The sequence below is a fragment of the Podarcis erhardii genome, assembly GCF_964252035.2.
Source record: "Podarcis erhardii genome assembly, chromosome: 2".
Lineage (NCBI taxonomy): Eukaryota > Metazoa > Chordata > Lepidosauria > Squamata > Lacertidae > Podarcis > Podarcis erhardii.
The window spans coordinates 50953471-50977950 of record NC_138498.1 but is presented as its reverse complement, the minus strand read 5'-3'; the positions used below and the strand labels follow the sequence as shown (position 1 = coordinate 50977950).

The window sequence follows — 24480 nt, the reverse complement described above, 5'->3', positions numbered from 1 at the left end:
AAGGAATGAAGCAGGGGCTTTGATCAGAGACTCTTTCAAGGAGGTCAGAAAATAGTAATGAACTATAGACTGCTATGTGTCAAGTAATGTAGAGTTTAGTATAAATCATTAAATGGCAAGAGGTTTTGTAATTACATAAAACGTAAGTACCACCTACAGTGATAAATGAGAGTGCCATATTAGCACAAGAAATAGACCAGTGACACTGACATCACTAAAATTAATATTTCAGTTTTGGAGGGGGCTGGTGAATTAAATAGAAGACTGTGTCAATGGTGAAGGAAGATGTAAAACTTGCAGATCACTTGAGGCATCTGTGAATATTGAAGTAGTTTGAACATGTGCATCCCTAATTTAGCGGTGCTGTTTGGTGTACAAGCTGGGTTCAATTTAGGGCTAATTGTGGTAAGAGGCCCCAGCCTAAATTGTTTTTCAGTTGTTTCATTGGTCTAGCACACATGCAGTTTACAGAGTAGTGCAGTACAGATACTGTAGATATCATTTTTAAACACTAAAAATAGAGAGGCTTCATGTGAAGAGCACCTGCATAGGTTAAATAAGATGTCTTAACCCTGAAAATCCACGTGGTACCGCTTCTCTTGCTTCCTTCAAATATGTCCTCCAAACCTACTGTATCCATTAAGCCTTTGTAATAATTCCCTAATACCCGCCATTACCTACTGTAACCAAATGCAAATTTAGAACTGAAACAAGCTCACTCTTTTCTCTCTCTCCCCTTTGTTGAGTTGCAGATAACTTGTCTTATACTCTTGAAAGACCATGCCCACTGATAACACAATATAAAAAACAATTAGCCCACTAAAGGTGTTTGGGGCATTGTGTAGGAAGGGTGTGTTCGTTGGGTTCACTGATCTTCAGATGCCATCTAGATTTACAATTCTCATAGCTTCACCAGTCCTTCATTTAGCCTCAAAATGGACTACTTGTTGCTTAGCAACTCAGTATAATAGCAGTGCACGCTACAAGGCTTTGTTCTTTTTTACTTGTATTGATGTACCTTATAATAAAGAATGTGAGGTATGAAAGGGAGAGGAAATATTATGTCTGATGTGGAATTGGAGGATCCCTACAGAACAAAAGAACATTTGCTACTTGAAGTAGTATATCAGAAAAAAAATGCCCTTTTGTCTATTGTGACACAAGTAAAAAAAAAAAAAAGCCCAGTAATACAGTTTTTTTATTACAATAAATACTCTTTATAGCATTCCACTTCATCAATGAGGTGCTCTAATGTTTACTACAACCAACTCCTGAGTACCTGGGTTGCTGGGTTCTTCTATGGAACAATGCTAAGACTTGCAGACAAGATCTCATGCATGTTCAATGAGGTTTATTCATAAGTAGGTCCATTTTAGATTTTCAACCCAAGATATTAATTCAAAACTGGGTAGATGTTATTAAATGGCTTTTTTTCCCAGATAAGGTTTAGAAAAACCTATTGCTATATTCCAGTCAGAATAAAATGGAGTTTCCACTGGAACTATATTAAGGTAGTTTCAAAATGGCAGGGGCAAATACTAAGGATGAACTTTAAAAATTAGATTATCTCAAAATTCCAATGATGCTTTAATAAAAAGCAACAGTTGTAATTATGCTTATTTGTACTGTATTTGATTTTACAAGCTATACATCTCACTCAGTTTAGTAATTTCTGAAAACCTGGGCCTGTGGTTGAGGGGTTTTTTGGTTGAGATTTGTTTCCATGCGTATGTTTTGGTAGATATACATTGTTGCATAGACCAGTGTTTGCCAAACCACTTGTGAGTTGCAACTGGTTAATTTAGGTTAAGCTTTTGCCCTGTGTTGCCTGCATATTCCTATACCATGTATTGCAGGAATTGGAGCAAAAGCCAACATGCCTTTCAGAATGTAAGTCTTTAAATAGGAGTGATTAAGAGGAGCGATTATATGCTTTTAAAAATAATGTGTGGGATGTGCTAATAACAATTTCTTTGCTTGCTTGGTACAGGAGCTTCAACTTAGCATCCGCCTTATGCTCACCTGGCAATTTCCCCCAGTTTATTATCTGCAAGGGGGGGGATATTAATGTTTGATGTGGGCCTTGGAAACATAATTTTATTTTACATTATTGTTAATTTGCAACTCAGACAGTTAAGTTGCAGCAAGCTTGGGTCTCCTAAGCTAGGCAGTATTTCCACTTGCAAAAACTGAAATATGTTCCTGTTGATTGGCGCTAACCAAGGTGACATTCAGATCTAAGCCTGGAAAAAAATCTGGAATGCCCCACAGTGCATTTTAGTATATTTATGTAGCAAGCATAATTCAAATGATTAACCCACTTCTAATTGAATTTTATCCTAATGATTAGATTGTTTATACATATCAGTATGACGGAAAAGGACATGTCCAATAATAAAGTTTCGGATCGTTTTGAGGAGGGATCTGAGTGACTTGAAAACAGTAATAATTTATTATTTATACCTTGCCCATCTGGTTGGTGGCTTCCAACACTCTCTAATTCAGGCATGGCCAAACTTGACCCTCCGGATGTTTTGGGACTATAATTCCCATCATCCCTGACCACTGGTACTGTTAGCTAGGGGTGATGGGAGTTGTAGTTCCAAAACATCTGGAGGGCCAAGTTTGGCCATGCCTACTCTAGTTTATGGTACACAGTGTTCTACTGTGTGTTGACATGCAAGGCCTTGCAGTATGCCAGGGTTCTGAATTTTTATCAAGTGCTCCTGCAATGTTGTGAAAACTTTATAGTGCAGGGGTCTGTACAAAGCCTTGTGGTCTGGTGCTCAAGAGAAGGGTGGGCAAAGTCTTCTCTTCATGGCTTGCTACTACTGTTGCTAGAGCACTGCTATTGGTAAGTGGAATGACAGAATAGCAGGAAAAGGAGGGAAGGCATTTAGGGTATTGGATGATGGGAGCTGAGATTTTTCTTCTCCTCAGATTAAAATCCAACCTTGAGAAGAATTAAGGAGCAGGGACGCGGGTGGTGCCGTGGGTTAAACCACAGAGCCTAGGACTTGCTGATCAGAAGGTCGGCGGTTCAAATCCCCGCGACGGGGTGAGCTCCCATTGCTCGGTCCCTGCTCCTGCCAACCTAGCAGTTCGAAACCACATCAAAGTGCAAGAAGATAAATAGGTACCACTCCAGCGGGAAGGTAAACGGCGTTTCCATGCGCTGCTCTGGTTCGCCAGAAGCGGCTTAGTCATGCTGGCCACATGACCTGGAAGCTGTATGCCGACTCCCTCGGCCAGTAAAGCAAGATGAGCGCCACAACCCCAGAGTCGTCCGCGACTGGACCTAACGTTCAGGGGTCCCTTTACCTTTACTTTAATGCATGCCTCATAGCACTTTGGAGAGTGTATGTCTGGGCCAGTGTGTATGGAATTGGCAATGTTTTTAGATATAACAGACATTTTTAACACGGGTAGGGAATCAGTAGTCCTCTAGATGTAGCTGGGACTACAATGTGACCATCCCTGACCATTGGGCATTGTGTGTTGGAAGTGACACGCTGGACTGGGCAAACCTCTGGGTCTATTGCAGGAGACAGTTATGTGCAAATCACTGAAATTTTCAGCCTAACTGTGCTGTTTTTGTCTTAAATGTCAATGTATGCTGTAGTGAAATATAATCACACCTTTGGCATGTGATTTCTATAAAGATTGAGAGCATTTTAGGATGGTGTTCTTAGGTATGCATTGAGAAATTCAAATAACAAGGAACTGAGTTTCCAGATTACAGATCAGTCTTTGAAAACCTGTTCTTAGAATTGTAGCACAGCAGGCGGCACACTGCCAAATTCTAAAATATTGCAGCAAGGTATTCAAGAACAACTCTGAACTAATGAATCCACACCATGTCTCTTAACTGCAGAGCAAAACACAATCAGTGGTATTATTTCTTCATATCTTTATTCTCTTCACAAGCATCCCCCACATACAGTTTGGGGTGGGGTGGGGGAAAGAAGTTAACATCTATTAATCATTATTTCCTAGTGTGATAACAATGGCTAATGGGCACACTACAGTTAAACAAGTTCTGGTGTGGAGGTGTCGTTATTAGTTCTTCCCTCCTTCATAGCAAAAGTGAAAATTCTGCCAACCCACACATTCCAGATTGTATCAGATCACAGCAGAACTCCCCACTGTTGCTTTAGAAAGTGTATCAGCTATGCCCAAATCAGACAAATTCTTCACAGGGGATGTTGAACAAATAAGCAAGCAGTCTTATATGTTTGTTGATTTGGCTAGCAAGAGATCTGTTCTGTGTACTTTTCTCATTAACAGTTTTGGTGTGGGACAAACACAGATAGCTGTATCCAACTTTTAATGTTTCCTGGATGAATTCCCAGACTTGAGTTATGGGGAACAAAACTGGTTCTCACTTCCACTGTTGCTAATGGAAGACTTGGCAAGAGCATGGCAACATGCTGATTTCGGGAGTATCTTTGTGAGGCATACAACTGGGTACTTGTTCACTTGGAAGTTGGTTTAGAAACCAACTATTTTGTATTGTCCAACTGTATTGTTCATCAGAATATAGTACAGGTTGAACACAGTTCTGTCTGCCTCTCCATGGTGATATACTAACACAGAGCTATGTGTCACTACCTGGATTACTGCAATGTGTCACTATCCAGCCATGTGTCCCTATCCAGGATTACTGCAACAATTTCAAAAAGGCTACAATTGCTTTGTCCCTAAGGCTTACTTAATTTGCATCTTATTTAGGAAACATGACATCTGTTCCTGTTCAGAAGTCACTGTAGAAGAGGTTTGGGGGTTGGTGTAGGGCATTTTCCTTCCAACCTGGTACCCTCTCAATAGGCTATAACTATAGCAGCTTCAGGCTTCCTCACCTTCGCTCCCTTGATAATGTGGTTGTGCACCCCACTCAAAGGTGAGTGGGTAGGGTCTATTCTTTGACCTTGCTGTAGATATATTTGGTTGCTGTATTCAGGGCAAGGGAGGAATTTGCCTTCAAACTAATTGGTCCTGTCTGTGGGTTTTGCCTACCTTATAGAAATTGTCACAGCTGGTTGGTGGATAAGACATTGTATTGCATCCTTAGTCAGGCATAAGGGGTAGGCTGAAGCCCCTACTTCATACTACTAGGGTATCATGTTAAAGGGATCCAGTAGAGCTGCCTCTGTCCAAATGCCTAAATGGGGGTGGACAGTCCTCGGACCCCTCACCAGCAGTGTTCTGAGGGACCACCTCTATTTGATGTGTGTCTTGGGATGGTCCTTAACCTGGAATCAATCCTGTAGGAACACTCAACCAGCGGATTGGGTTGGTTGATTCAGGATACACACCCAATGCCTAAGCCAAGACCATAATATATCTGTAATAAATGAAGTTGTGGCCTATTGAACTCCAAATTGGCTTGTTTAAAGTGGCCTTTATTACTTCCTTCCATGTTTCCCTCCATCCCTGATATTTGCAGGCTTACTGCACCTCTGCTACCAGGGGAAAGCACATAGTAAGAGAAAGATTGTTGCATTTGCCTCATGAAGCAGAGTGTGGGGTGATGATTTTGACTGGCCTCTGTTGGGATCATAATATTTACAGTTGGCTTCCTCTTCAATACAGCTCATTTTAGTCCATTATTCTTTGAAGGATCATCATCCTAAAGCCTCTTGTTTCTCTACTAATCTCTCTGGAATAGGTTGTTACCCAAATATGGCTTTCACTTTAGTTAACATAGACTGCATACACATCATACATTTAAAGCACGCACGCACGCACGCACGCACGCACTCACGCACACACACACACTCACACACATACACCAAAAATTCTGGGAATTGTAGTTTGCTAAAGGTGCTGAGAACTGTAGCTCTGTGAGGGGTCCATGACAGTTCCTAGGATTCTTTGGATGAGAAATGTTTTAAATGTATAGTGTTTATATAGCCATGGAGGTTGATTATGATGAGCAAGCTGAGGGTTTAATGGAAAAATAACATGAATCTCTTTTCAAGATTAAGATGAAGATAAATTGATCCATATTATGATTTAGGCTCCCCGCCTCTCCGTATCATGAAATGTACATAGAGACACACATTAAAATTTACATGCAGTATCTGCCCCATTCAAGGTCTTTTGTCACTTTTTCTGCAATAATTTAGGCTCCCATCTGAAAAAAAAATTGTTCAATAGATATGTATTTTTATAATTGGAATGTTCAGTGGTTTATCGCCCATATAATTAAAAATGAGAGTTTTTGTGACACGAAGAGGTAGAATTGGTAGAAATGGATCACTGAAATTTTGCCCTGTATTGCTGTCTGCATCCATCTGATAAAATCTCACTGTTTGTGCACTAGCTTGTTATTAACTTGCAGTAGTTGGAGAAGTTGGGTTTTACAATTCTTTTAATTAAGTGTTGGTGGAGTTGTTTGGAAAGATGCTGTCTGTGATGAATATATTGCTATAAAGTGCTTCCTTAGAAACTGAGCAGAAAGTTCAACAATACACAGAGTAACTAGGCTGATAACATTGTCATTGTCACTTAGTACCACTGAGTTTCTGAAATACATTCTTTGCTGACAGAATTGTATACATACATACACACACACACACACACATACATACATACATACATACATACATACATACATTTTAGGCAAGTGACTAAAATGCTCTGAAACTACGCCTCTGTACATAGGTTCAGTACAGCAGTTCCATATTCTAGTACCATTTATATTTGTTCACAGGTGGTATTTATGCCTTTCCCTTCCTCTGAGGATCTCAGGTTCTGCACCACCCTTCCTCATAGCCATCATGTAACATAGGGTAGGCTGACAGACAATGACTGGCCCAAGGTTCCCTGGGGAACTTCATGACAAAGTGTGGATTTGGACCTGGTTCTACCCAACACCATCTAACTCTCTCACCACTGCACGGGGGGTTGCCAATCTTTTGGGCCCAGTGGACACATCTGGAAATTTGAGAGTGTATCATAGGCAACAGTCATAAAATGCTTGCTCTGGGGATGTGGTATACTACAAAACGGCTGCCACAGTGATGTGGCATAATTGCTTCCACATCTAAAAGGGCAGAAAAACAGACAAGACCATTAAATGCTGTGAATCTGTCCCCCATCAGCCACCCCATGGGGTGTGTGGCACCTAAATCAGTCATTGCTATGGTTACCCACAGAGAGAAGCATTTTGCACCTCTGTATTCAGAACTGATGGGAGAGTGGGCATCCAATTAAATGCAGGCATGTTTAATATGGCATGCTCAATGTAGGACAGGCAGCCCAAGCAGGAACAGAGAACAGTTTCTTGGGGAGTGTAGTTTTTTGAGAGAATGTTTACTGAGACATCTTATGGGCACCATAGGTGGTACTTGCAGGCACACTGGCAGACTCCATCACCATCCTGACTCTGGGTCCTCAGTGCTGGTTCTCCTCAAAGGCATGGTCTGGTGTTTGATTAAGTTACCTTACTTAATTGCTACGTTTGTTATTGAGGCTTCTTTGTGCAGTGTCCTTTTTCTCAAAAAACAACAACAAAAAACAAAACAAAACAGGAAAGAATGAAAGGCAGGCAGGCTGCTTTTATAAGGTGGGCAAGGAAATGCCAGGCAGCTTCAGTTCACAAGAAAGCTTTGACAAGCGCTCCACTTGGCATGGACCAAGGGGCTCATCCAAACTGGAGTTTAATGTGGATTTGAAGTTGCTTGTGTGTGTCTCCTTTTGCTGTTTCCATACGATGTCTTCCTCATCCCAGGTGGCAATCCAGTCTTTCTCTCAGCTAAATTTAGTTTTCCCCAATCTGTAGATAATCTGATAAGGGAAGCAAATCCATTATAAAACTGCATGTTACCCAAATGAGGATACACTGAAGGGTGTTGTGTGAGTTTCGACATGGGTGGTGGGTGGCATTTTGCCGGATCCCATCTTTTGCCACATACCCTACTTCCACTTTGTTTCCATCAGCCCAAAGGAAACGATGCAGCCTGCCCTTTTCCACAGGTTGTTGCTGAAGGCACATTTACAGTATCTTTAAAACAGCTCTTCAGTGCAGAACTGCTCTAGCTCAAAGAGCTGTATTAAAAATAGAATGTGCCCTTGCAGGGGTAGGAGGCAGGAGAAGAGGTGGGAAAGGAAGCGGCAGTATTTTCATGAGACTGCAAATTGTCTAGCTTGGAGCGACACACACACTTTTTGATTGCTCTTTGGTGCATATCTGGGATATTGTAAAAATAAAAAATAAAATAAAGGTGTGTGCACAGCTAAATAAAGATCTGTGCATGTCCCCACCATAGACCTTAAGGTTTCTGGAACCTACATTGGGTAGGGAGGTACTAATTGAGGGGAGGAGACAACAACAAATATGTCCCATAAAGCACTGCATAGTATAGTACTGCGGAGTAAAGTCACTGAGAGATTTCAGAAGTACAAAATTGAAAGTCCTTATATGTATACATGGAAACAGTGACCCTCATCCACATGAATGCCCACATGTGAACACAGCTCAGAGGTTAAGATGGGGTAGGACACATCTCTGTGAACAGCAGCAGAGTGATTATGGGACATGATGCTTAAATCTTATTGAGATGCATAGAAAATAAGGAATGGGCCAATAGTGGAAAACAGTTGGCTATGGCAAATGCAAATTTGTGGGAGTAAAGAAAGCAATTCGGTAATACTATGAGTGGGAAGCAGATGCTAAACTAAGAGTTCCGAGATCTGAAGCAGTTTGGGGAGGATTTTCCTCAAGTTGTCAAAAGTGTGACAAAGTTGACCAAGTTTTCTTGGTCAAAGTGAGATTTTCTTTCTCTCTATCTCTTGGTGGGTGGAGTGAGAGCGTATACCGTATGCATTAATGAAGAGAAGCTGTATATCATCTCAGTATCAAATGGAGATAGAAACACAAATTGTAAAATAAAAGACTATCTCGTTCTGTTAGCAGCCTGTACTGCAGTCTTCCCCAACCTGGAGCCCTCCAGATGGCTTGAACTACAAACCCCATCATCCCTGACTATTGGCCATGCTAGCTGGGACAGATGGGATTTAGAGACCAAAAGAGCTGGAGGACACCGGGTTAGGGAAGGCAGCTCTGCTGCATTATGACATTTTGTTTGTTTGTTTAATGTATTCTGCTTAGGTCCTTTGTAAGGATTTTGATGTCTGGTGTTCCTTGCACCTTCCCAATAAATTGTTTGTTAGGGATTACCATGTAATTCCCATGACTGTTTATGCATGCATGACTGTCTGGTCTGTATTTTGCTCCCTAACAGTCCCATGAATTCATGACTCAGCAGCTCCCTTCTTCCATCTTTACCTTGGGAAACTTGTCTTCACAGTTACTGCAGTAGTGACAATGTCTGCCTCACCAACTGCAACTGGAAGCAAATAGTGCAGATGAACTTATGAACTGCTTGCAAAATGCAGACATCCTTTCCTGTCTGTGCTAGTAAAAGAGGGCAGGCCCTGAATTCTAGGCATTACTCAAGGGATGAGCCCTTTCTGGTTGGAATTGGTTTGCCTAAGGATATTTTGAAAGTTTGTGCTGCTGACAATCAGTCTCTCCTTCCTTCTCAATTCCCTTACCCAGCTGGTGTGTTCAGTTCCACCTTTACACAGCTATTTTCTCATAACAGTATGTAAATAGCCATGTGTGAACAATATGAGAACATCATGCTTATGTCACTAGAATGATGCACATATACTAATTGCTTCAAGCATAACAGCTACCATCCAACTAGGATTGCAGATTTCCAGGAGTGAGGCAGCTGTTTGCTTGACATTAATGCATATAACTTCTATTAGTTCACCTAATTCACATTGTAGTTTATTTATTGTTGCTGTTGTGACCATCATGGTCATATCAACCACAGAACACACCCACACACAGCCCTAATTTGCATTGGAGGCATCCAACTATATTTTAGGTGGGAGAAAAGAGGAGATAGGGGACTTACACTATGACACTTTTATCCTCCTTTGTTGTGAGTGGTGGAACTGAATAAGAATCTTTGTTCAATTGTAACCTGTTTAAGTATAAATGTTAGCACTATTTGCCTGGTATTTCAAAAGAAAAATGCAATTATTCATTGTTATCTACTTATTGCAAACCTATCTCCCTAGTGAAAGATGATATATGTATATATATTCATGTGCCCTGTGCAAATGGGTATGATTCTGCCCTTATCTCCCCAAGTCCCAATTTGTGCAGTATTTGTATAAATTTAGCTATGTTATTTGTTTATTTGTTTATGCAGTGTAGAAACAAGGCATGGAGGAGCAAGATTGAGCCCACTAGCCTTGTTCCCAACACCCAGGCATTGATCCATCCTTGTGAACAGGCTTGAGCAATGCATGGAAGGTGCATGCGTGATTTCGCTCCCTCTCTGTGCATTTAATTTCTACATGACAATATATTCACATAATTTTAAGCGTTTGAATCCTCTTTCTATCTGGTGACATGATTTGTCTTTTTTCACAAGTTTAGATTAATAGCAGCACCATAGTCTGTTCTCCTTTGATGAAATGCCTTGGGGTCAACCAGAAGCACAATATTTTCTTGACAGTTTCTTCTACCACCATCTGCCAGTTCAATCCTTCTAATTTTATTTTAATCATCCTTTGCACTAACAGTTCTTGTGGTGCCTCAGTGATTTATTCTCCAGAAGGAATGCAGCTAAAGACCGACAGTAACACCCTCTTATTTCTGTTTGATATGGTCAACCTGTGTATAAGCTGCACTGTTGCAGGCTAGGGCTCATATGAATGTATGGTTTTCCATACAAAAGAAAAGACTTTCACATTCTATTGGATAGGGAACCTAGCTGTCGTCCACCTTCCTGACACCTCATTTTCTGTATGGAAGGTTTTATATGTGTGTGTGGAGGAGCATTCAACTATGTGAGCCCCCTAGCCTGACATCGCACAGCTCAGACCAAGGTTTACCATCTCAGGCCTCAGAATCTAAACTAGATGTCATCTCCAACTAAGAGGGTAGACCCACTGAAATAATGGACTTAGATGAGAAGGAAAGGGGGATCATTCTACCTGGCAAGCTGAAAAGTTTGCTCTGACAGAACAGTTGCCATAACGCAACGTTGAATACCTTGCATAAGTGTTTATAAATGAGTCTGAAAATGATAATATTTATGTAGGCAAGAATCAGCAGGCTGACATCCAGATCACCTGTCAAACTGGCTCCTGTCTAGATACCTTCACCCAACTTCTTGGCATTGAAATAAGACTAATGACTATGTCATATCTCTTAAAAAGTACTTGAATTTCTCACAGTGCTCTAAGCAAGCAATTAACTGATAAAACACTGTTTTTGGGTGAAGAAATAACTTAATGTTACCCTGTAATTCAGACATTGCAGGAAGTGGATTTTAAATGAATGGGAAAGGCCCTTGCAATCCAGGCAGTACTCTCCTTTATTTGTTTAGTAAGTGGAATTTGTTTTGCACAAGTGAGTATAAACAATGCTGTGCTTAATAAAACAACAACCCCAAACCCTACAATTTATATCATTGTTTTATTTTATTATTTCCTTCTCTCTTTGGCTGTTGCTATTATGCCTATAATTCTTCCTCTTACTGTGGATGTTTCCCTTCTCTTTTGAAATAGTTCCTTGATGCCTTACCATCCTTCTAAATAGTTCATTGATGCCTTGTAGATCTTTAAAATTTTGTTCTCCATTGTCAACAGTGTAAATCTTTTAATGATCTCTTTTCCTCTATTGCTATGGGGGTGGGGGGTGGTCAGGATTTCATGCAGAACTCACTTTTTGTTTTCTCCAAACTTTAAAATGGATGGCACAAGAGGGTATAACTATGTTAACTTGATTTTCACTTTGACCAAGTTTTCTGAACTTGTCAGTGTGGTTGATCCTGTCTAGAAAAATAGATATCAGCTGGGAAAAGATATTGTTCGCTTTACAATGTGCTAGATAACGGAAATGTCCTCCATTGGGTAGTATACTGATCAAACTCAGCCAGGGAAATTAAATTATGTGACGCTATGCCTGTGACTCCATGCAGTCTGAGAACCTGTGGTGGTTTGAGGCAGTTCTTGCCAATTATCAGAATATCAGATATTCATAAAGCACTGATGCTCTCTACTGATTATTCAAGTCAGGCCTCCCTTTAAGGGTTTTGGAAAATATTTTGAATCAACCTTATTTCAGCAAGTTACCTTTGAAACGTAAAGGTAAAGGTACCCCTGACCACTAGGTCCAGTCGTGAACAACTCTGGGGTTACGGCACTCATCTCACTTTACTGGCGTACAGCTTCTGGGTCAGGTGGCCAGCATGACTAAGCCACTTCTGGCGAACCAGAGCAGCACACAAAATGCTGTTTCCCTTCCCGCTGGGGGACGTGCTTTTGAACTGCTAGGTAGGCAGGAGCAGGGACCGAGCAACGGGAGCTCACCCTTTCGCAGGGATTCGAACCACCAACCTTCTGATCGGCAAGCCCAAGAGGCTCTGTGGTTTAAACCACAGCGCCACCCGCGTTGAAACATAATTGAATCCAATTCCCTTTCTCCTGTTTTAACGATCTGGCAAACTCACTGCTATAGTTTATCCTCTGGTGCTCCTTCTAAGAACGCAAGAGTCCTGCTGGGTCAGACCAATGGCTTATCCAGTCCAGCATTCTGTTTTCCCCAGAATCCACGCAGATGCCTCCAGGAAGCCCACTAGCAGAGTATGAGGGCAATAGCCCCTCCTGCTGTTGTTCCCCAGTGACTGGTATTCCAAGGTGTGCTGCTTCACAGTGATGATCAACATGAAGCATGAAATTATGTTTCACCAATGAATATTGCTAGTGTGCTCCATTTTCTCAAACTGGAACATCAGATCACTACAGTCTTTGATTCTGGCTGCTTTTAAATCTCTTATGGAGAACAAACCTGTAGCCAGTTTTTAAAAGGACTGCCCCTTCCTTTTTTATCGTTCTAGCAAAACTGGCACCATCACACTTCCCGCCCCCCCCCTCAACTTGTGCGTTTGGCAAGTACCTAACCTTCCCCAGCTGTGCAGCAGCCATCTGCAGAGCTATCATGAACAATAAGTGGAAGAATTCTTTGAATTTCCAAAAAGGAAAATTACCGTACCTTGTGCCCTTTAGCTCTGAGTAATTCACATCAGATGCGATCTAAATCGACATTGTTTTCTTCTTCCTTTTCAGTGAGCTGTTGTAATGCAGATTAAGTTATCATGATACCAGTTCCTCCACTACGGAGTACAGATGACATCAGTGTTATGATAACTAGAAATATACACTACAAAATCAAAACTAGAAACTCCAGAAAATTGGGCTGAGGATGTAATTGGTTTCAATACCTTCCTTTTTCTCCAGCCTAGACATTGAGTAATATTTCACTATTACTGGGTATTTGTTTTACAATAAGATCACAAGGATTGCCCTGCTAGTTAAAACCAGTCATTATTTTTTTTTGCCAGTGTTGAGATATTTGAGACTGTGGGGGGGGGGGACCCCGTTCAGATGAAATGCTAAGCTAAACCATGACTTTTGGGGAGCATCCATGTATGTGCCAAGAGGATCGTGACCACAATTTTATTTTATTTTATTTATTATTTTTTAGAATTTATATACTGCCTTATACCCAGAGGTCTCAGAGAGGTGCTGCTCCTCTGGTCCTGCTGACACCATATTATTGTAGTTAATCCTGCACCATAGTTGAGAGGCATAAGGATGGTGATAGAACATAATTCTGGTTTATTTTCCTAGTTTGTTAGCTGACAATATAATACAAAACAGGATCTTCACACTGAAGTTGGTGTGTAATGGGAGAGGAGTGAAGAGTGAGGAGTACCTGGCCCTGCCTGATTCTCATTGTCAGCTTCATAAACCATGCATTATGAAGCCAGGAATGATTTATGAACCTGCCCATTATGTTCCTTTCCCCAGGTGCTGAAAACCTCTCCCCAAGCTTCCTTCCAGTTTCTAAGAAATTGAATAGATATACTTCCCGTATACTTTGCAATTATTTTCTGAATTAATATGAAAAAAATTAATGCCTTCTTTGCCTAAGTAAAAAAAAAAGGTAAAAGTAAAAGTGTGGATCACAGCTTTTTTCATTTGGTGTGGCTTGTGCAGAGGCATAAGAAATCCAGTAACAGGTTGAAGCTTTGAAGGAGTGATTCTGAGTTTGTAGCTACAGTCAAACCTTGGTTCCTGAACGGCTCCGTTTTGGAACGTTTCGGCTCCCAAACGCCAAAAACCCAGAAGTAATGTTCCAGTTTTCTAACGTTTTTCAGAATTTGAACGTCCAATGTGGCTACCGCTTGAGTGGAGGAAGCTCCTTCAACCAATCGGGAGCCACGCCTCAGTTGTCGAACGTTTTGGAAGCCGAACGGGCTTCCAGAACGGATTATTTTTGACAACCGAGGTTTGACTGTATTGTAAAATGTATCCAGTTTAGTTATAAACAGGACTGGAATGACTAGCTGTTCTGGTCATGTTTCTAAGGTAACACTGGAGGAAAAAATGGTTGAGCTAATTGTAGCCACTGAATTATGCCCAAGTCAAGTTAATGTATTTGCCAAAAACAGACTCACTCGTTTCATTAGCTGACCAAGAGGCAGTGACCCGAAGCTAAGCTTTTCGGCGAGTGTCAAAAAGTTGGACTGGAACCACTAATGCTTGTCAGCAGCTCTGACTGAAACAGACAACTTGCCACAAGGTTGCAGCCTGATCAGCCACTAGTGTATTACTTGCTGAAGCTGTAATTACCTCTCGCTGAAGTTGTACCATGCTCAGTAGACAGATCTGCCTAATTAAGTACACTTTTTTTTCCAGAAGGGAACCCTTCCTCATTATTTTCAGTGCTGAAGTTTTGACACTGGCTTACCTGTAGGATGTTTGAAGCTGAAGCCTCTAATAGAGAAAATGTTTGTGCTGTTTTCTTTGCAATAATAATGCATGTTGAAATGCACAAAGAGATTTTGTGGTGGTGGCGAAGGCTGGTGGAGTTACAAAGAGGGAGAACCTCAGCTCTGAGGCTGGAGCGGAATGAAAACGGCCTTTGGACACTTTCCATCCTATTTATAGGTGGTTATATGGGGAAGCATTTACCAAAGGTGCCATTTGGCATGTATGTGAAATTATCCAACAGGTTCTTGGAAGCACAGGAGCTGCATTATAGCCGTGGTGAAGAATATTCAGACAATATTTGGCTAAATTGCTCTTTTGTGGTAATGGGGAAATGTTATCAAATTCTGAATTTTTTGGCTTGGCTCTAGATGAGTTGGCTAGAACATGAGAGGGGGCGTAGACAAACAAGCCTTGGGATGGGTGGCTGGCCTAGTAAAGGGAGAAGGAGTGGGTATGAGAAAAAATGTTTCAGTACAATTTTTCCTTTAGTGCCTGAACAAATATAATAAAAGTGTAACATGGGGGCTTGGCCCAACAATAGTGGAATCTTGGTTAATATAATGAAGGGGGGAAATTATTGGGAGTTCCACATTATAAAATCTGTACCAAGGATTTATTTATTTTTAAATCATAATGTATTTTATTTGACAATGGCTTAACCTTGTTAACTTTTCTTTAGCAAGAGCCTTGTACTGTAAGAATTATTTAATCGGCAGAAAATTCATCTGCTAACCCATCATGTAGATATAGGGATGTATAAAGTGGCAACTGTCCATCTTCTGTTACCTGTTAAAGCAGTGGCTTTTGGGACTCTCAAATTTCTGCAGCACCCTGTGCAATGTTAAAATTCGGCATCCACCCCCTGCCTCTCGTGTTCAGTTCTACAGAATTGTTGTGGCGCCCCCTGCAGTGCAGTGGCTAATGCAGCCAAGCTGCTCATGCTACCCTAAAACCAGCCATTGTGTTAAAGATTCAATGAGATCCTGATAGAAAAATTAACATAACCCATTCCCTGATTTGCCCATTCTTTGTGGACTGTTTCACTTAGGCCCTGCTGAACACTTATGTCAGGGAACGTGATCCTTCTACCTTTGAGCAGAAGTAAGCCTAGTCTGCCAGCCTTCTTATACAATTTGATAGCAGTGGTGTCAAAATCTGTGATGACACCTTTTCTGCCTCTTGCATGTTACCATTGCAAGCAGGTCAGAACACTCAGTGAATCCTTTCTGTTTTAGGAACATCCTGGCCTGTTTGCAGTGGCAATGTGCAAGAGGAAGCATCTTGGGGGTACACTCCTCTCCATCATAGAACTGGGTGGAGAGGAATCTCACTCAGTGCTGAGATGCGGTGTGTGTGAAATAGATGTCTGTGCTCCCTCTGACTGGCAGAAAAAGTGTGTGCAGGCATCTCTCTCTCTCTCTCTCTCTCTCTCTCTCTCTCTCTGTGTGTGTGTGTGTGTGTGTGTCCGACTGACTAACTGACTGACTGCAGGGTCCATCTTTGTTTTGGCCAATCCCTCTGCTGATAGATATCAGCCATTAAATGCAAATGTATGTTAGGCAACATAGATACAAGACGTATTGTGTATTAGTGAAAATAGTTACCAAATTAACTAAACTGTTATCCAATTATTAGAGAATTGATAAAATTACATTTCTGAATTACTACTTTAAGGGGTTAGTAGCTACAATTACTTGGTTGTTCACTGTAAATTCCCCTTTATATTCTGTGAACTGGAAAAGTTGTGCATTTTCCATCATTCTTGTATAAAATAAATCCTTGTGTGCAGATCAGAATTATTTGAATACCCCAATATAGATTGAAAACATACACACTTTCAGTTCCCATGAGGTCCTAACAGGGATGGTTATTTAATTTGGCTCTCTGGGGTCCAAAGTCCATATTCTCAGGCACACTACACTAGCCCTTTGCAGTGTTGTAGGCTTTTGTTCTGCATTTAAACTCCCAGGATATTAATCTAAGCTATCATATGGACCTTAACTGCCTTTCTGTCTGGAAAATTATCCTGTTACACTGCAGTGTTGCATAGGTTGCTTGCCAGTATGAGTCAGGCTGCCTGTTGAAGAGACAATCAATCAATCAATCAATCATAAATAAATTAAATAAAGAAATGTTACGTAATTATGTCCTATAGATGAAGTCATAGAAATATTGGAGTATGTTGTAAAGTTAGTTTTTCTTCAGTCCACTTTAAATGAAATGGACTTTACATTAATGGAAAATTGCGAGCAAATATAATAGGTTATATCCAATGAAGTTATCCTGTAAGTTCAAGGACTTCAGGAATTTCTCTCCATCTCCTCTCCCCATGCCCTCCAAATCTGCTCCTGAGGGTTGGGAGAACTCCTAGTACAGATTGGGGTGGGCATGCAAAGAGTGGGAGAACTCCTTGCACTGATGGGATGATTTCGTTGGATACAACCCATTGATTCTCAGAATGTTAGCTAGCGCTGCTGTTGTGAAAGCCTGCTCATAATCTGCTTATGAATGGCTCACTGAGCAATTTGGCATCTATGAACATTTTGAGAAGAAGGAGGAAGCAGAGAAGCAAGAGTCATTAAAGACATCTCAAGGATTATTTTTTATTAGCCTTATGAAATCTAATTCAGATATATCATTTATCAGTCATATTTATAGCTGGCCCTTCATCCACAATAAATCCTAGAGCGCAGATGCACATATGCATTTTCTTCAACGTATAAAGCAAAAGTCATCATTTTCTAACTGTTCCAAACCTTTCCTATTAAATTCAGTGTTGATTAATAATTTAGCAACACCTACCCTGCCTTTATGGATTAATATCTCCCAGTTTCCTCCTAGTGAAGGAGATCTGGTATTTGATATAATTCTGGTGCAAGGTAGCAGACCTTGAATAGGGTTTCCATCTCCTTTCACAGGATCAGGTGGCATTCTGTGTTGCATTTCTCCCTCTTCTTCCTTGTCAAGGTGACTTTATTCCTGCAGCATGCGCCTTCTCTTGCTCTCTTTCTCTCCTGCTTACCCAAGCAAGCAATATTAGATCGCCTAGAAGTAGCGAGCACAGTTTGAATTAAGTTTCTCCTTGACTGTGAGAGACCAGAAGGCTATCAACTCCAGCCCCTTGCCTCAAGAATTTCTGCTCACTAACTCTCTGGACAGAATGTTTTGTAGTATCTCAGGCTCCAATGTGCCACAAAGCAGAAAGCAGCTGAACTGCAAAGAATGTGCCTGCAGGGCAAGTTGTCCAGACAACCCAATTTAAGAGTACTTTCCCACGTCAGACGTAAAGTGGTGCTTGCTTCAGATGGATTGTGATATAAATGTGAAATGTATATTGACCAGGCTACCCACGTGAATTCTAAATTCCTCTCTTTCTTCTGCTTTCTTTACTGCATTCATGTTAGCAACGGATGCATATTAGCAGAGGGTGGGGGGAGCTTGAAGACTGTAGTTAGTCAGGAATGGTAGGGCTCTTAAGTATACAACATCACAGAGAAAGTCAAACTCTATGAGATGAAGTTCCTTCCTGGCTTTCAGGTATGACAAGCAAACTCTGAGCAAATTCTACCCATTAAATCTTATTTTTTGAAACCATTTTTGCACTGCAACTGCTGCCATCTTAGCTATGTTGTCTCCAACTTAGTCTCAAATTACGGTATTTATCATGTTTGAATCCCTGACTTTCTGCCTTTCTCTAGAGAGCTCAGGTTGACTCCTCTGCGTTTAGCTCATTTTATCCCTGTAACAAAAGTGTGAGGCTGCCCATGGCCATTTAAGTGAACTTTGTGTGTCAGAGACTTGAACCACGGCTCCAAGTCCAGCATTCTGCCTGCAGTAGTACATTGGCTCAGTATGTATATTGGTTTCTGATGCTGCTGAAGAGAGGAGAAAAAGCCAGGAGCATAAATAAAGGGGAAATGACTATTTTCATTTCTTGGGCCTTGAACATGACCCCACAATCCATACTGTCTGTCTAATCCCCAGACTTCAACTTTTTTCCTTTGCCAAGCCAAAGTGGTTGCTGTGTGTGTACATTACAGAAACAAATTGTGGTGGCATATGAGTCTTCTGAATGTAGCTTCCAACTTATATGTCTAGTTCCTTTCCCAAAAGTTGTAGCTTTGGGACAACAAAAATTGTATTATCAATTAAAAGCAAGATGGATTGAGAAAGATTCAGAATTTGATAGATCCATTTTATATGCTATATGGTTTAATATCTAAATACAGTGGTACCTCTGTTTACAGTCTTCCATTCCGGAAGTCCGTTTTTAAACCGAAACCGTTCTTAAATCAAGGCGCGCTTTCCCTAATGAGGTCTCCTGCTGCCGGTGCCCTTTTACCATTCGGATTCTGTTCTTAGACTGAGGTAAAGTTTGCAAACACTACTTCCGGTATTGCAGAGTTCATAAACTGAATAGTTCGTAAACAGGGCTGTTCTTAAACTGAGGTACCACTGTATATCAATGCTCCCCAATGTTTTCCACCCACAGTCCATAGTCCTTCTATTGCACCCACCCTAAAATGGTAAAATCTGTCCTTGCAGGACATGGCAGTTGCTATTCGGAAATTTGGCTGTGCCTGCAAGTTGCCACTGAGTCTGGCAGAAAATTGGAGCCTTAAAAAAAAAAATAATCAAATTTAACCTTCCATGGAAATTCCTGGATGTATTTGCCTACAATTTGGCAGACTTAATCCACTGTGGAGGAGCTGCTATGCCTGCAAATTTCACCCACTTCTGCAAAAAGGGGGTATTAGATGAGATTGATCAGTTTTTAGATTCCCCATTATAGTGAATGGGAAGAAAACAGAGCTTTGTTTTTCAACAGATATAATTTAACACTAAATAGTGGGTCAAATTGGAAAAACACAGGTTGGCTCTGGAACAGATCAGGCTGCTTCCCAAAGTTACAGCTGCAAGTCTAATATTGTGGCCAGTGTACACCCTGTCACATACATAGATTGGTCCTGAGCTGTTGCTACAGTATTCCCATTGTTGAAGGGAAGGGTCAGTAAATGAGTTAAGGCTGCTGTGGGCTGGAAAATGGAATTTGACATATGGATTCAAAATAACCAAGTTAGTTTCAAGCAGCCAGTCTTCTATTTTCAAGAAGTACCCCATATTTTTTTCTTTATAGCTCAACTGAGGGATTTGGTGTGGCAGAGAAGATTGCACTGCTCACCTTTATTTCTGCTGTTATTCTTATGGCTATCCTGGGAAATCTTTTGGTGATGGTGGCTGTATGCAGAGACAGGCAACTCAGGTGAGTCCATCCATATGTTACTATCAATCTCTTTGGCAGAATGAGCTTTTCAAGGGTGGAATATTTGAATCTCCAGGGCAAAGAGACAAATGTGAAAATAGCTGTGAACATAAACAATGTGGTAAAAGAACATTCTCACTGCTTTTCCCCCAGACAAGCTTATTAGTGAAATGTCAAACTTTGATTGCCTGTAGTGTCAAAGTTAGAATTTATATTGTGGCTGATTAATCATTTTATTATCTAGTGCCTGCATTTCTAGAATTTGCATCATCAAAACACATAAATCACCAAATAATTCCAAAGTGACTAACACTGCACTTTGAGGGCAGAAGCTACATGTAACAAGAGACAAGGAAACACTGCCAAAAATAGCAATTTCTTGCCAGGTTTTCTTTCTCCTTGATGTGCACTAAAAAACTACACCATGTCCTGATTGTAATGACATTGTGGATTTCCCAGCTCCAGTGAGCAGAGCAGATGATGGAGAACAGACATGGGTAACAGACTGTGCAATTATGCCAGGAATGAATATTAGACATGGAATGGATTCAGGACTTCTGCCCTGAAAGGACAGTGCTTTGGGTTTATTTGACAAAGAAAAGTATGATTAATTGGAAAAAAATTAAATGCTACATTTAAGCAGTGTATCCACTCACATTTCACAATCAATTTCCACGTCTCTAAATGTATAGTTTGCCAGATATGTCACATTTTTTATTTTAGGCTTATTTGGCCATATATCAGGAAGTTGTAGATATTGATGGCAATCTGACTGTGTAAATTGTTGAGGAGGCACAACCTGTTATTTAAAGGCCTTTTATGACATTAATGAATCAGTATGATACGAGCATAATTGGTCATACAAGCTTATCTGACCTTTGTTTTCTTCCTCTGTGTGTGAGTATCATTTTGCCTACAGTGTTGATTTATATCTTGATGTTAACATGTATTATGGTCAGTATACTGTAAGTTTTTTAAATATATGCATATATTACTGCAGAAGCTATAATGAAGTAAGGGCTTCTTTAAAGTAGCGGCTTTTATCTTATGCTGGCCTATGACTGTAATAAAGATTTGGATTGGATTGGAAGGAGCTGCAGAATTTTTAAGTCCACATCCTTAAACCTAAATGAAAGATGTGTTGTGCATGCATGGGGGGAACTACATTCCCAGCAAGAGCTTTGTTTGTTGTTTTTCTATGCAGTAGTTCCTACTGCGTCAAAAAGACAAGGCACTTTTCTAACTGAGCAGCTGCTTGTCTCTTCAGTGGAAACAGCTCAAAAGAAAACACCAAATCAACTTCTGGCAGCATCCCTGCTAAGGTCCCTCACCACTGAAGCATCACATGTCCAATATGTATGCATGTTAATGGCTTTGAAAGAGAGTTGCTCACCATGAGTGATAGCGAACCAACAAATGCAGGTGGGAATTTTAATTGCTAATGAAAGGCTACTACTGGTACTTTGTGAATTTGAGATCTATATGTGGATAAAGAGGCTGGTGCACACATTCGACTATCTCCTGGACTATCTCCTGTCTGAACATGGGCACTTGATTTACAGAGTGATAAAATAACAAGGGATGGATGTTTTAAAATGCAGAAGGCAACACTGTCCTACAAATTGTCATCTTAATGAATCATAGAATCATCATAATGATGTCTTTCTGAATCAACACATTTGTGTTCCTTGCAGGAAAATCAAGACCAATTATTTCATAGTCTCACTTGCCTTTGCTGACTTGCTGGTGTCAGTTCTGGTGATGCCATTTGGAGCCATTGAGCTGGTTCAAGATAACTGGATTTATGGAAGAACGTTCTGTTTAGTCCGCACTTCTCTTGATGTCCTCCTCACAACAGCATCAATTTTCCACCTCTGCTGTATCTCATTAGACAGGTAGGATAAAAAAGGTACATAAAATAAAATGCTGCTGTTTTCAAGTTTATCCGGTTAAATTCCATGTGTTCCTTCAGGAAAACCATTGAATTAAAGGCATGTAAATATATCCTATATACAAGGATTCATGTGTGCCAGGGCTTATCTCAAATATCTATTTTCAAGTATCTAGAACAAAGCTGGGGAATCTTTCTTTGGCTAATTACTGGACATCTCCAGTGGAAAGATGTTAAAGGTTGGATTTTAGATCAGTGTATGAGCAGGACACACCTATTCAATGCCTTTAACTTCAAAAATGCACTTGGATCCCAAAAATTGTATGCACAAAGTTTCAAAATGTATAGATACTCTTTGCATTATTTGCAAGGAACACATGTTTATGTCAGTCAATCCATCTTTATTATTACGATCACAGATCAGCCACTAAGTTACAGGTTTATGTCTCTGCTGAAGCATACCCCACCCCACTTTGATTTTCTTGCAGAGGAAGGCATCATTTCCTCTTTGGCTGCACTCTGCTGAACAGCTGGTGGATGGGAGGAAACCCAGAAAAGCAGATGGAATCTGGCTGTGGGCCATATCTGGCCTGCAGACTGGGGATTCCCCTCTTGAATATATTATGTAAGAATGGATGTGTATATTTCCTTCACCAAAGAGTGACTATGTTAGCACTAAATTGTGGTTTATCAATACATACTAAGAGGACTACCTAGGCAGTTATCTTTCCACAAGGGCCAACATTGATGCCAAAATCCAGTGTTGCCTGAGCTCTGCGAGTGTGGCTTTCTTCCGATTGAAGTGCAGAGTGTTTGAGGACCAGGACATTCGCAGGGAAATCAAAATGCTTGTTTACAAAGCTATTATACTATCAACCTTACTATATGCTTGTGAAACATGGTCCACTTATAAACGCCATCTCCAACTCCTCAAAAGATTCCATCACACTAATATCAGTGTACTGGCAGAAGCAAAGATCACAAGTGTCGAAGCAATGATTCTTCAACATCAACTTCATTGGACTGGTCATGTTGTGTGGATGCCTGATGATCGTCTTCCAAAGCAACTACTCTATTCAAAACTTAAAAATGGAAAGCGTAATGCTGGTGGTCAACAAAAGAGGTTTAAAGACTGTCTCGAGGCAAATCTAAAAAAATGTAGTATAAACATTGACAACTGGGAAACACTGGCCTGCGAGCGCTCCAGTTGGAGAACAGCCTTTACCAAAGGTGTCATGGGCTTTGAAGACACTTGAACTCAGGACGCAAGGGAGAAACGTGCTAGGAGGAAGGCACACTTGGCAAATCCACACTATGATCAACTCCTGCCCGGAAACCAATGTCCCCACTGTGGAAGGACGTGTGGGTCCAGAATTGACCTCCACAGTCACTTTCAGACTCATTGTTAAAACCATGTTTATGGAAGACAATCTTACTTGGCTACAAGTGATCGCCAAAGAAGACAACGACTAAGAGGACCAATCTGAGCAAAGCATCAGCTTTTAATGCTCCCCTCTTCCCCTTTCTTCTTATGCAGCTGAAAGGATTTGACCAGAGTTTACTTTCACATTTGAAGAATCCTGAATTGTCATTGCATTTGAAGCAGTGATTCTTTAATTTCTTAACAAGTTAACTTGAAACATATGGTGATACAAAGCTGGCTTATTAGAATAACCATCGTTTACTTTAAACCAGAATTGATACTTTGAACATCATGACAAGCCGGGATTCTTTAATAGTAAAACTAAATTATTATTCATCACATAGCGCGTAGTTAAAATACGGAACTCACTCCCACAGGAAGCAATGATGATCACCAACTTAGATGGCTTTAAAAAGAGAACTAGATCAATTCACAGTGGAGAGGGCTGTCAGTGGCCTTTAGCCATGATGGCTGTGCTCTGCCTCCACAGCTTCTGAAAACCAGTTGCAGGAAACTGCAGGAGGGATGAGGACTCTTGCTTGCACGTTTTCCACAAGCAACTGGTTGGTCACTTTGAGAACAGGATGCTGGACTAGATGGTCCATTGGCCTGATCCAGCAGGGTCTTCCTATGTTCTTAAATTTACTTCCTCCCACCCCCACCCACTTTAAGAAATGTTGCTTGTGATCTAACGTGGCTGGATTGTAAAAGTTTTCTTTTATAATTATCTGTAACGTCAGTTACAGATGATAAGCAATTTAAACTGGTAATCGAGCTCATCTTAGCCACTGAGCTATGTAATTGAAATTCATGGTTCTTATTTGTTAAGGGTACCAAGACAACTCTGGTGATGTCCTTGCTACTTGTACCCTGGAATGTGTGATCATTTCTGCTTATTCATTCTTCAAATAAAAGTGTGCATTATGGGGGATGTCTTTCTGTTTTGGTCTTCATGTTTCTTGTACCAGTCTGGTTTTTTTTGTTTTTTAATATAGACTTCAATCATATTTAATGGCTTCGAGTAAAACTATTTGC

The 24480-nt window shown here is 40.7% G+C and overlaps 1 protein-coding gene across 6 annotated transcripts in view; it reads left to right on the top strand.

Moving 5' to 3' along the window:
- The window catches only part of HTR4 (5-hydroxytryptamine receptor 4), a 159854-nt gene that overhangs the window by 71041 nt on the left and 64333 nt on the right, over nucleotides 1-24480 (top strand). For all 6 annotated transcript variants that reach the window (XM_081852146.1, XM_081852149.1, XM_081852147.1 and 3 more), the window contains exons 3-4: nucleotides 20006-20131; nucleotides 21826-22026. In XM_081852146.1, coding sequence (XP_081708272.1) covers nucleotides 20006-20131; nucleotides 21826-22026 — 327 coding nt within the window. The remainder of the gene's footprint in view (nucleotides 1-20005; nucleotides 20132-21825; nucleotides 22027-24480) is intronic.